Below are 12,307 nucleotides of genomic sequence, written 5' to 3'. Positions count from 1 at the left end.
ACACACTCCTCAACAACACAGAACACACATCACACCTACTGAACACACTCCTCAACAACACACATCACACCTCCTGAACACACTCCTCAACAACAACACAGAACACACATCACACCTCCTGAACACACTCCTCAACAACACATCACACCTACTGAACACACTCCTCAACAACAACACAGAACACACATCACACCTCCTGAACACACTCCTCAACAACACATCACACCTCCTGAACACACTCCTCAACAACACACAGAACACACATCACACCTCCTGAACACACTCCTCAACAACACATCACACCTACTGAACACACTCCTCAACACCACACATCACACCTCCTGAACACACTCCTCAACAACACACAGAACACACATCACACCTACTGAACACACTCCTCAACAACACACATCACACCTACTGAACACACTCCTCAACAACACACATCACACCTACTGAACACACTCCTCAACAACAACACATCACACACATCACACCTACTGAACACACTCCTCAACACACAGAACACACATCACACCTACTGAACACACTCCTCAACAACACACATCACACCTACTGAACACACTCCTCAACAACACACAGAACACACATCACACCTACTGAACACACTCCTCAACACCACACAGAACACACATCACACCTACTGAACACACTCCTCAACAACAACACAGAATACACATCACACCTACTGAACACACTCCTCAACAACACAGACCAAAGAGCTAACATACAGGTAACTGCCAGAATAAAGGAAACACTAACATAGTGTCTTAATAAGGCATTGGGCCTCCTGGTAACTGCCAGAATAAAGGAAACACTAACATAGTGTCAAGGCGTTGGGCCACCATGTAACTACCAGAATAAAGGAAACACTAACATAGTGTCTTAATAAGGCGTTGGGTCACCAACCACCAGGTAACTGGCAGAATAAAGGAAACACCAACATAGTGTCTTAATAAGGCATTGGGCCTCCTGGTAACTGCCAGAATAAAGGAAACACTAACATAGTGTCTTAATAAGGCGTTGGGTCACCAGGTAACTGCCAGAATAAAGGAAACACTAACATAGTGTCTTAATAAGGGGTTGGGCCACCATGTAACTACCAGAATAAAGGAAACACTAACATAGTGTCTTAATAAGGCGTTGGGCCACCAACCACCAGGTGGTAACTACCAGAATAATGGAAACACCAACATAGTGTCTTAATAAGGCATTGGGCCTCCTGGTAACATAGTGTCTTAATAAGGCGTTGGGTCACCAGGTAACTGCCAGAATAAAGGAAACACCAACATAGTGTCTTAATAAGGCGTTGGGCCACCAACCACCAGGTAACTGCCAGAATAATGGAAACACCAACATAGTGTCTTAATAAGGCATTGGGCCTCCTGGTAACTGCCAGAATAAAGGAAACACTAACATAGTGTCTTAATAAGGCGTTGGGTCACCAGGTAACTGCCAGAATAAAGGAAACACCAAATAGTGTCTTAATAAGGCGTTGGTTCACCAGGTAACTGGCAGAATAAAGGAAACACCAACATGGTGTCTTAATAAGGCGTTGGGCCTCCACCAACCAGAACAGCTTCAATACACCTTGACATAGATTCTACAAGTGTCTGGAAGTCTATTGGAGGGATGTGACATCATTATTCCACAAGGGAATTCCATCATTTGGCGTTTTGTTGATGGAGGTGGAAAACACTGTCTCAGGCATCTCTCAAGCAATCTCCTAGAAGTGTTCAATTGGGTTGAGATCTGGTGACTGAGATGGCCATGACATACGGCTTACATCGATTTCATGCTCATCAAACCATTCAGTGACCAGTCGGTCCCTGTGGATGGGGGGGGGGGGGGGGGCATTGTCATCCTACGGGGGCACAGCCATGGTAGCCAAAATAATGTCCTGCCCAGTAATTTTTTTAGACATGACCCTAAGCATGATGGGATGTTAATTGCTTAATTACAACCTCACCTGCTTTCAATGAACTTTGTAGCCACCATTTACTCAGATGTTTCCATTATTTTCCCAGTTACCTATATCTCAGTAGGAACAGAGCAGGAAGCAGGAAGCATGAGTGATGCTCTGGAACACTCTATATCTCAGTAGGAACAGAGCAGGAAGCAGGAAGCATGAGTGATGCTCTGAAACACTCTATATCTCAGTAGGAACAGAGCAGGAAGCAGGAAGCATGAGTGATGCTCTGAAACACTCTATATCTCAGTAGGAACAGAGCAGGAAGCAGGAAGCATGAGTGATGCTCTGGAACACTCTATATCTCAGTAGGAACAGAGCAGGAAGCAGGAAGCATGAGTGGTGCTCTGAAACACTCTATATCTCAGTAGGAACAGAGCAGGAAGCAGGAAGCATGAGTGGTGCTCTGGAACACTCTATATCTCAGTAGGAACAGAGCAGGAAGCAGGAAGCATGAGTGATGCTCTGGAACACTCTATATCTCAGTAGGAACAGAGCAGGAAGCAGGAAGCATGAGTGGTGCTCTGAAACACTCTATATCTCAGTAGGAACAGAGCAGGAAGCATGAGTGATGCTCTGGAACACTCTATATCTCAGTAGGAACAGAGCAGGAAGCAGGAAGCATGAGTGATAATCTGAAACACTCTATATCTCAGTAGGAACAGAGCAGGAAGCAGGAAGCATGAGTGGTGCTCTGAAACACTCTATATCTCAGTAGGAACAGAGCAGGAAGCAGGAAGCATGAGTGGTGCTCTGAAACACTCTATATCTCAGTAGGAACAGAGCAGGAAGCAGGAAGCATGAGTGGTGCTCTGAAACACTCTATATCCCAGTAGGAACAGAGCAGGAAGCAGGAAGCATGAGTGGTGCTCTGAAACACTCTATATCTCAGTAGGAACAGAGCAGGAAGCAGGAAGCATGAGTGGTGCTCTGAAACACTCTATATCTCAGTAGGAACAGAGCAGGAAGCAGGAAGCATGAGTGGTGCTCTGAAACACTCTATATCCCAGTAGGAACAGAGCAGGAAGCAGGAAGCATGAGTGGTGCTCTGGAACACTCTATATCTCAGTAGGAACAGAGCAGGAAGCAGGAAGCATGAGTGGTGCTCTGAAACACTCTATATCTCAGTAGGAACAGAGCAGGAAGCAGGAAGCATGAGTGGTGCTCTGAAACACTCTATATCCCAGTAGGAACAGAGCAGGAAGCAGGAAGCATGAGTGGTGCTCTGGAACACTCTATATCTCAGTAGGAACAGAGTAGGAAGCAGGAAGCATGAGTGGTGCTCTGAAACACTCTATATCTCAGTAGGAACAGAGCAGGAAGCAGGAAGCATGAGTGGTGCTCTGAAACACTCTATATCCCAGTAGGAACAGAGCAGGAAGCATGAGTGGTGCTCTGAAACACTCTATATCTCAGTAGGAACAGAGCAGGAAGCAGGAAGCATGAGTGGTGCTCTGAAACACTCTATATCTCAGTAGGAACAGAGCAGGAAGCAGGAAGCATGAGTGGTGCTCTGAAACACTCTATATCTCAGTAGGAACAGAGCAGGAAGCAGGAAGCATGAGTGGTGCTCTGAAACACTCTATATCTCAGTAGGAACAGAGCAGGAAGCAGGAAGCATGAGTGGTGCTCTGAAACACTCTATATCCCAGTAGGAACAGAGCAGGAAGCAGGAAGCATGAGTGGTGCTCTGGAACACTCTATATCTCAGTAGGAACAGAGCAGGAAGCAGGAAGCATGAGTGGTGCTCTGAAACACTCTATATCTCAGTAGGAACAGAGCAGGAAGCAGGAAGCATGAGTGGTGCTCTGAAACACTCTATATCTCAGTAGGAACAGAGCAGGAAGCAGGAAGCATGAGTGGTGCTCTGAAACACTCTATATCTCAGTAGGAACAGAGCAGGAAGCAGGAAGCATGAGTGGTGCTCTGAAACACTCTATATCCCAGTAGGAACAGAGCAGGAAGCATGAGTGGTGCTCTGAAACACTCTATATCTCAGTAGGAACAGAGCAGGAAGCAGGAAGCATGAGTGGTGCTCTGAAACACTCTATATCTCAGTAGGAACAGAGCAGGAAGCAGGAAGCATGAGTGGTGCTCTGAAACACTCTATATCCCAGTAGGAACAGAGCAGGAAGCAGGAAGCATGAGTGGTGCTCTGAAACACTCTATATCTCAGTAGGAACAGAGCAGGAAGCAGGAAGCATGAGTGGTGCTCTGAAACACTCTATATCTCAGTAGGAACAGAGCAGGAAGCAGGAAGCATGAGTGGTGCTCTGAAACACTCTATATCCCAGTAGGAACAGAGCAGGAAGCAGGAAGCATGAGTGGTGCTCTGGAACACTCTATATCTCAGTAGGAACAGAGCAGGAAGCAGGAAGCATGAGTGGTGCTCTGAAACACTCTATATCCCAGTAGGAACAGAGCAGGAAGCAGGAAGCATGAGTGGTGCTCTGAAACACTCTATATCTCAGTAGGAACAGAGCAGGAAGCAGGAAGCATGAGTGGTGCTCTGAAACACTCTATATCCCAGTAGGAACAGAGCAGGAAGCAGGAAGCATGAGTGGTGCTCTGGAACACTCTATATCTCAGTAGGAACAGAGCAGGAAGCAGGAAGCATGAGTGGTGCTCTGAAACACTCTATATCTCAGTAGGAACAGAGCAGGAAGCAGGAAGCATGAGTGGTGCTCTGAAACACTCTATATCCCAGTAGGAACAGAGCAGGAAGCAGGAAGCATGAGTGGTGCTCTGGAACACTCTATATCTCAGTAGGAACAGAGTAGGAAGCAGGAAGCATGAGTGGTGCTCTGAAACACTCTATATCTCAGTAGGAACAGAGCAGGAAGCAGGAAGCATGAGTGGTGCTCTGAAACACTCTATATCTCAGTAGGAACAGAGCAGGAAGCAGGAAGCATGAGTGGTGCTCTGAAACACTCTATATCTCAGTAGGAACAGAGCAGGAAGCAGGAAGCATGAGTGGTGCTCTGAAACACTCTATATCTCAGTAGGAACAGAGCAGGAAGCAGGAAGCATGAGTGGTGCTCTGAAACACTCTATATCTCAGTAGGAACAGAGCAGGAAGCAGGAAGCATGAGTGGTGCTCTGAAACACTCTATATCCCAGTAGGAACAGAGCAGGAAGCAGGAAGCATGAGTGGTGCTCTGGAACACTCTATATCTCAGTAGGAACAGAGCAGGAAGCAGGAAGCATGAGTGGTGCTCTGAAACACTCTATATCTCAGTAGGAACAGAGCAGGAAGCAGGAAGCATGAGTGGTGCTCTGAAACACTCTATATCTCAGTAGGAACAGAGCAGGAAGCAGGAAGCATGAGTGATGCTCTGGAACACTCTATATCTCAGTAGGAACAGAGCAGGAAGCAGGAAGCATGAGTGGTGCTCTGAAACACTCTATATCTCAGTAGGAACAGAGCAGGAAGCAGGAAGCATGAGTGGTGCTCTGAAACACTCTATATCTCAGTAGGAACAGAGCAGGAAGCAGGAAGCATGAGTGGTGCTCTGAAACACTCTATATCCCAGTAGGAACAGAGCAGGAAGCATGAGTGGTGCTCTGAAACACTCTATATCTCAGTAGGAACAGAGCAGGAAGCAGGAAGCATGAGTGGTGCTCTGAAACACTCTATATCTCAGTAGGAACAGAGCAGGAAGCAGGAAGCATGAGTGGTGCTCTGAAACACTCTATATCTCAGTAGGAACAGAGCAGGAAGCAGGAAGCATGAGTGGTGCTCTGAAACACTCTATATCTCAGTAGGAACAGAGCAGGAAGCAGGAAGCATGAGTGGTGCTCTGAAACACTCTATATCTCAGTAGGAACAGAGCAGGAAGCAGGAAGCATGAGTGGTGCTCTGAAACACTCTATATCTCAGTAGGAACAGAGCAGGAAGCAGGAAGCATGAGTGGTGCTCTGAAACACTCTATATCCCAGTAGGAACAGAGCAGGAAGCAGGAAGCATGAGTGGTGCTCTGGAACACTCTATATCTCAGTAGGAACAGAGCAGGAAGCAGGAAGCATGAGTGGTGCTCTGAAACACTCTATATCTCAGTAGGAACAGAGCAGGAAGCAGGAAGCATGAGTGGTGCTCTGAAACACTCTATATCTCAGTAGGAACAGAGCAGGAAGCAGGAAGCATGAGTGGTGCTCTGAAACACTCTATATCTCAGTAGGAACAGAGCAGGAAGCAGGAAGCATGAGTGGTGCTCTGAAACACTCTATATCCCAGTAGGAACAGAGCAGGAAGCATGAGTGGTGCTCTGAAACACTCTATATCTCAGTAGGAACAGAGCAGGAAGCAGGAAGCATGAGTGGTGCTCTGAAACACTCTATATCTCAGTAGGAACAGAGCAGGAAGCAGGAAGCATGAGTGGTGCTCTGAAACACTCTATATCCCAGTAGGAACAGAGCAGGAAGCAGGAAGCATGAGTGGTGCTCTGAAACACTCTATATCTCAGTAGGAACAGAGCAGGAAGCAGGAAGCCTGAGTGATACTCTGGAACACTCTATATCTCAGGTGATAGATGAGCAAGCCCTTGGATGTTGTCATTCAGGGTTGCTAATTCCGATTAAAACAAACAGCTTATTTTGAGAACAGAACCAGAGATTCCATTGTGATGCAAGAAAGGAAAACACTGGAATGAAATTACTCATTTAACAAGAAGAAGAAGAGGAGGAGGAGGGAAGGGTGAGTTATACAGAGAGAGAGGAGGGCTGGGGACCAGAGAGAGAGAGAGGAGGGCTGGGGACCAGAGAGAGAGAGAGGAGGGCTGGGGACCAGAGAGAGAGAGAGGAGGGCTGGGGACCAGAGAGAGAGAGAGGAGGGCTGGGGACCAGAGAGAGAGAGAGGAGGGCTGGGGACCAGAGAGAGAGAGAGGAGGGCTGGGGACCAGAGAGAGAGAGAGGAGGGCTGGGGACCAGAGAGAGAGAGAGGAGGGCTGGGGACCAGAGAGAGAGAGAGGAGGGCTGGGGACCAGAGAGAGAGAGAGGAGGGCTGGGGACCAGAGAGAGAGAGAGGAGGTCTGGGGACCAGAGAGAGAGAGAGGAGGGCTGGGGACCAGAGAGAGAGAGAGGAGGTCTGGGGACCAGAGAGAGAGGAGGGCTGGGGACCAGAGAGAGAGGAGGGCAGGGGACCAGAGAGAGAGAGAGGAGGGCTGGGGACCAGAGAGAGAGAAAGGAGGGCTGGGGACCAGAGAGAGAGAGAGGAGGGCTGGGGACCAGAGAGAGAGAGGAGGGCTGGGGACCAGAGAGAGAGAGAGGAGGGCTGGGGACCAGAGAGAGAGAGAGGAGGGCTGGGGACCAGAGAGAGAGGAGGGCTGGGGACCAGAGAGAGAGAGAGGAGGGCTGGGGACCAGAGAGAGAGAGAGGAGGGCTGGGGACCAGAGAGAGAGAGAGGAGGGCTGGGGACCAGAGAGAGAGAGAGGAGGGCTGGGGACCAGAGAGAGAGAGAGGAGGGCTGGGGACCAGAGAGAGAGGAGGGCTGGGGACCAGAGAGAGAGAGAGGAGGGAAGGGTGAGTTATACAGAGAGAGAGGAGGGATGGGGACCAGAGAGAGAGGAGGGCTGGGGACCAGAGAGAGAGAGAGGAGGGAAGGGTGAGTTATACAGAGAGAGAGGAGGGATGGGGACCAGAGAGAGAGGAGGGCTGGGGACCAGAGAGAGAGAGGAGGGCTGGGGACCAGAGAGAGAGAGAGGAGGGAAGGGTGAGTTATACAGAGAGAGAGGAGGGATGGGGACCAGAGAGAGAGGAGGGCTGGGGACCAGAGAGAGAGAGGAGGGCTGGGGACCAGAGAGAGAGAGGAGGGCTGGGGACCAGAGAGAGAGAGAGGAGGGCTGGGGACCAGAGAGAGAGAGGAGGGCTGGGGACCAGAGAGAGAGAGAGGAGGGCTGGGGACCAGAGAGAGAGAGAGGAGGGCTGGGGACCAGAGAGAGAGAGAGGAGGGCTGGGGACCAGAGAGAGAGGAGGGCTGGGGACCAGAGAGAGAGGAGGGCTGGGGACCAGAGAGAGAGGAGGGCTGGGGACCAGAGAGAGAGAGAGGAGGGCTGGGGACCAGAGAGAGAGAGAGGAGGGCTGGGGACCAGAGAGAGAGAGAGGAGGGCTGGGGACCAGAGAGAGAGAGGAGGGCTGGGGACCAGAGAGAGAGAGGAGGGCTGGGGACCAGAGAGAGAGGAGGGCTGGGGACCAGAGAGAGAGAGGAGGGCTGGGGACCAGAGAGAGAGAGAGGAGGGCTGGGGACCAGAGAGAGAGAGAGGAGGGAAGGGTGAGTTATACAGAGAGAGAGGAGGGATGGGGACCAGAGAGAGAGGAGGGCTGGGGACCAGAGAGAGAGAGGAGGGCTGGGGACCAGAGAGAGAGAGGAGGGCTGGGGACCAGAGAGAGAGAGGAGGGCTGGGGACCAGAGAGAGAGGAGGGCTGGGGACCAGAGAGAGAGAGGAGGGCTGGGGACCAGAGAGAGAGAGAGGAGGGCTGGGGACCAGAGAGAGAGAGAGGAGGGCTGGGGACCAGAGAGAGAGGAGGGCTGGGGACCAGAGAGAGAGAGAGGAGGGCTGGGGACCAGAGAGAGAGGAGGGCTGGGGGCCAGAGAGAGAGAGGAGGGCTGGGGACCAGAGAGAGAGGAGGGCTGGGGACCAGAGAGAGAGGAGGGCTGGGGACCAGAGAGAGAGGAGGGCTGGGGACCAGAGAGAGAGGAGGGCTGGGGACCAGAGAGAGAGGAGGGCTGGGGACCAGAGAGAGAGAGGAGGGCTGGGGACCAGAGAGAGAGAGAGGAGGGCTGGGGACCAGAGAGAGAGGAGGGCTGGGGACCAGAGAGAGAGGAGGGCTGGGGACCAGAGAGAGAGGAGGGCTGGGGACCAGAGAGAGAGGAGGGCTGGGGACCAGAGAGAGAGAGAGGAGGGCTGGGGACCAGAGAGAGAGAGAGGAGGGCTGGGGACCAGAGAGAGAGGAGGGCTGGGGACCAGAGAGAGAGGAGGGCTGGGGACCAGAGAGAGAGAGAGGAGGGCTGGGGACCAGAGAGAGAGAGAGGAGGGCTGGGGACCAGAGAGAGAGGAGGGCTGAGGACCAGAGAGAGGGGAGGGCTGGGGACCAGAGAGAGGGGAGGGCTGGGGACCAGAGAGAGAGAGGAGGGCTGGGGACCAGAGAGAGAGAGGAGGGCTGGGGACCAGAGAGAGAGAGAGGAGGGCTGGGGACCAGAGAGAGAGAGGAGGGCTGGGGACCAGAGAGAGAGAGAGGAGGGCTGGGGACCAGAGAGAGAGAGAGGAGGGCTGGGGACCAGAGAGAGAGAGAGGAGGGCTGGGGACCAGAGAGAGAGAGGAGGGCTGGGGACCAGAGAGAGAGAGGAGGGCTGGGGACCAGAGAGAGAGAGGAGGGCTGGGGACCAGAGAGAGAGAGGAGGGCTGGGGACCAGAGAGAGAGAGAGGAGGGCTGGGGACCAGAGAGAGAGAGGAGGGCTGGGGACCAGAGAAAGAGGAGGGCTGGGGACCAGAGAAAGAGGAGGGCTGGGGACCAGAGAGAGAGAGGAGGGCTGGGTGTCAGGACCAAAGGGGGGAGGGCTGGGGACCAGAGAGAGAGAGGAGGACTGGGGACCAGAGAAAGAGGAGGGCTGGGGACCAGAGAGAGAGAGGAGGCCTGGGTGTCAGGACCAAAGGGGGGAGGGCTGGGGACCAGAGAGAGAGAGGAGGACTGGGGACCAGAGAAAGAGGAGGGCTGGGGACCAGAGAGAGAGAGGAGGCCTGAGGACCAGAGAGAGAGAGAGGACGGCTGGGGACCAGAGAGAGAGAGGAGGGCTGGGGACCAGAGAGAGAGAGGAGGGCTGGGGACCAGAGAGAGAGAGAGGACGGCTGGGGACCAGAGAGAGAGAGGAGGGCTGGGGACCAGAGAAAGAGGAGGGCTGGGGACCAGAGAGAGAGAGAGGAGGGCTGGGGACCAGAGAGAGAGAGAGGAGGGCTGGGGACCAGAGAGAGAGAGGAGGGCTGGGGACCAGAGAGAGAGAGAGGACGGCTGGGGACCAGAGAGAGAGAGGAGGGCTGGGGACCAGAGAAAGAGGAGGGCTGGGGACCAGAGAGAGAGAGAGGAGGGCTGGGGACCAGAGAGAGAGAGGAGGGCTGGGGACCAGAGAAAGAGGAGGGCTGGGGACCAGAGAAAGAGGAGGGCTGGGGACCAGAGAGAGAGAGGAGGGCTGGGTGTCAGGACCAAAGGGGGGAGGGCTGGGGACCAGAGAGAGAGAGGAGGACTGGGGACCAGAGAAAGAGGAGGGCTGGGGACCAGAGAGAGAGAGGAGGCCTGGGTGTCAGGACCAAAGGGGGGAGGGCTGGGGACCAGAGAGAGAGAGGAGGACTGGGGACCAGAGAAAGAGGAGGGCTGGGGACCAGAGAGAGAGAGGAGGCCTGGGTGTCAGGACCAAAGGGGGGAGGGCTGGGGACCAGAGAGAGAGAGGAAGACTGGGGACCAGAGAGAGAGAGGAGGCCTGGGGACCAGAGAGAGAGGAGGGCTGGGGACCAGAGAGAGAGAGGAGGGCTGGGGACCAGAGAGAGAGAGGAGGCCTGGGGACCAGAGAGAGAGGAGGGCTGGGGACCAGAGAGAGAGAGGAGGCCTGGGTGTCAGGACCAAAGGGGGGAGGGCTGGGGACCAGAGAGAGAGAGGAGGGCTGGGGACCAGAGAGAGAGAGGAGGCCTGGGGACCAGAGAGAGAGAGGAGGCCTGGGGACCAGAGAGAGAGAGGAGGGCTGGGGACCAGAGAGAGAGAGGAGGCCTGGGTGTCAGGACCAAAGGGGGGAGGCCTGGGGACCAGAGAGAGAGAGGAGGGCTGGGGACCAGAGAGAGAGGAGGGCTGGGGACCAGAGAGAGAGAGGAGGCCTGGGTGTCAGGACCAAAGGGGGGAGGGCTGGGGACCAGAGAGAGAGGAGGGCTGGGGACCAGAGAGAGAGAGGAGGCCTGGGTGTCAGGACCAAAGGGGGGAGGGCTGGGGACCAGAGAGAGAGAGGAGGGCTGGGGACCAGAGAGAGAGAGAGGAGGCCTGGGTACCAGAGAGAGAGAGAGGAGGGCTGGGGACCAGAGAGAGAGGAGGGCTAGGGACCAGAGAGAGAGAGAGGAGGGCTGGGGACCAGAGAGAGAGGAGGGCTAGGGACCAGAGAGAGAGAGAGGAGGCCTGGGGACCACAGAGAGAGAGGAGGCCTGGGTGTCAGGACCAAAGGGGGGAGGGACTCACCTCTAGACAGGCCAGGTGTACATCCTTGATGATGCAGTGAGCAGGAGAGGAGGAGGAGGAGGAGGAGGAGAGGACGGACCGTTTCAACAGCAGACAGCTCAGCTCCAGAGTAGCCAGACGTACCTTACCATCTACACACACACACACACACACACACACGTTAGGTGGTTTGTGGGTGCGTGCGGTCATGTGTGTGTGATAATGTGTGTGTGTGTGATAATGTGTGTGTGTGTGTGATAATGTGTGTGTGATAGTGTGTGTGTTAGTGTGTGTGTGTGTGATAGTGTGTGTGTTAGTGTGTGTGTGTGTGATAGTGTGTGTGTTAGTGTGTGTGTGTTACCTGGTTGTGCGGCCACGTTCATCACTCGTATGAGTCTCTCCACCAACACCTGGCTGTAACAGCTCCTCTCCTGGTCTGGGACTGGTAACTGTGTGTGTGTGTGTGTGTGTGTGTGTGTGTGTGTGTTACCTGGTTGTGCGGCCACGTTCATCACTCGTATGAGTCTCTCCACCAACACCTGGCTGTAACAGCTCCTCTCCTGGTCTGGGACTGGTAACTGTGTGTGTGTGTGTGTGTGTGATAGTGCGTGTGTGTGTGTGTGTGTGTTACCTGGTTGTGCAGCCACGTTCATCACTCGTATGAGTCTCTCCACCAACACCTGGCTGTAACAGCTCCTCTCCTGGTCTGGGACTGGTAACTGCAGCCTCTCCAACAACTCACGGTTGATCCCTGAACAAACACACGCATTTAGAACGAGTTACAGCTCCTATCGGTTAACGGAACGTCTCTACAGAACATCATGATCCACTAGTCTACCAGAGCTAACCTACCGGAGCTAACCTACCGGAGCTAGCCTACAGGAGCTAACCTACCGGAGCTAGCCTACAGGAGCTAACCTACCGGAGCTAACCTACCGGAGCTAACCTACCGGAGCTAGCCTACAGGAGCTAACCTACCGGAGCTAGCCTACCGGAGCTAGCCTACAGGAGCTAGCCTACAGGAGCTAGCCTCCTGGAGCTAGTCTACCGGAGCTAACCTACCGGAGCTAACCTACCGGAGCTAACCTACAGGAGCTAACCTACATGAGCTAACCTACATGAGCTAACCTA

General features: G+C 53.6%; 1 protein-coding gene across 5 annotated transcripts in view; it reads right to left on the bottom strand.

Moving 5' to 3' along the window:
• Positions 1 to 12,307, bottom strand: part of clec16a (C-type lectin domain containing 16A) — a 96,126-nt gene that overhangs the window by 28,496 nt on the left and 55,323 nt on the right. For 3 of the 5 annotated variants that reach the window (XM_090194491.1, XM_090194492.1, XM_090194495.1), the window contains exons 13-14: positions 11,538 to 11,927; positions 11,198 to 11,328 (exon numbers count right to left, since the gene is read on the bottom strand). In XM_090194491.1, coding sequence (XP_090050617.1) covers positions 11,198 to 11,328; positions 11,538 to 11,927 — 521 coding nt within the window. The remainder of the gene's footprint in view (positions 1 to 11,197; positions 11,329 to 11,537; positions 11,928 to 12,307) is intronic. The other 2 variants (XM_090194493.1, XM_090194494.1) reach the window with 1 other exon arrangement.

This window comes from Oncorhynchus mykiss, chromosome 13, assembly GCF_057628025.1.
Source record: "Oncorhynchus mykiss isolate SJ-2025 chromosome 13, ASM5762802v1, whole genome shotgun sequence".
NCBI classification, from domain to species: Eukaryota; Metazoa; Chordata; class Actinopteri; order Salmoniformes; family Salmonidae; genus Oncorhynchus; species Oncorhynchus mykiss.
This window is presented reverse-complemented; position numbering and strand designations above follow the sequence as displayed.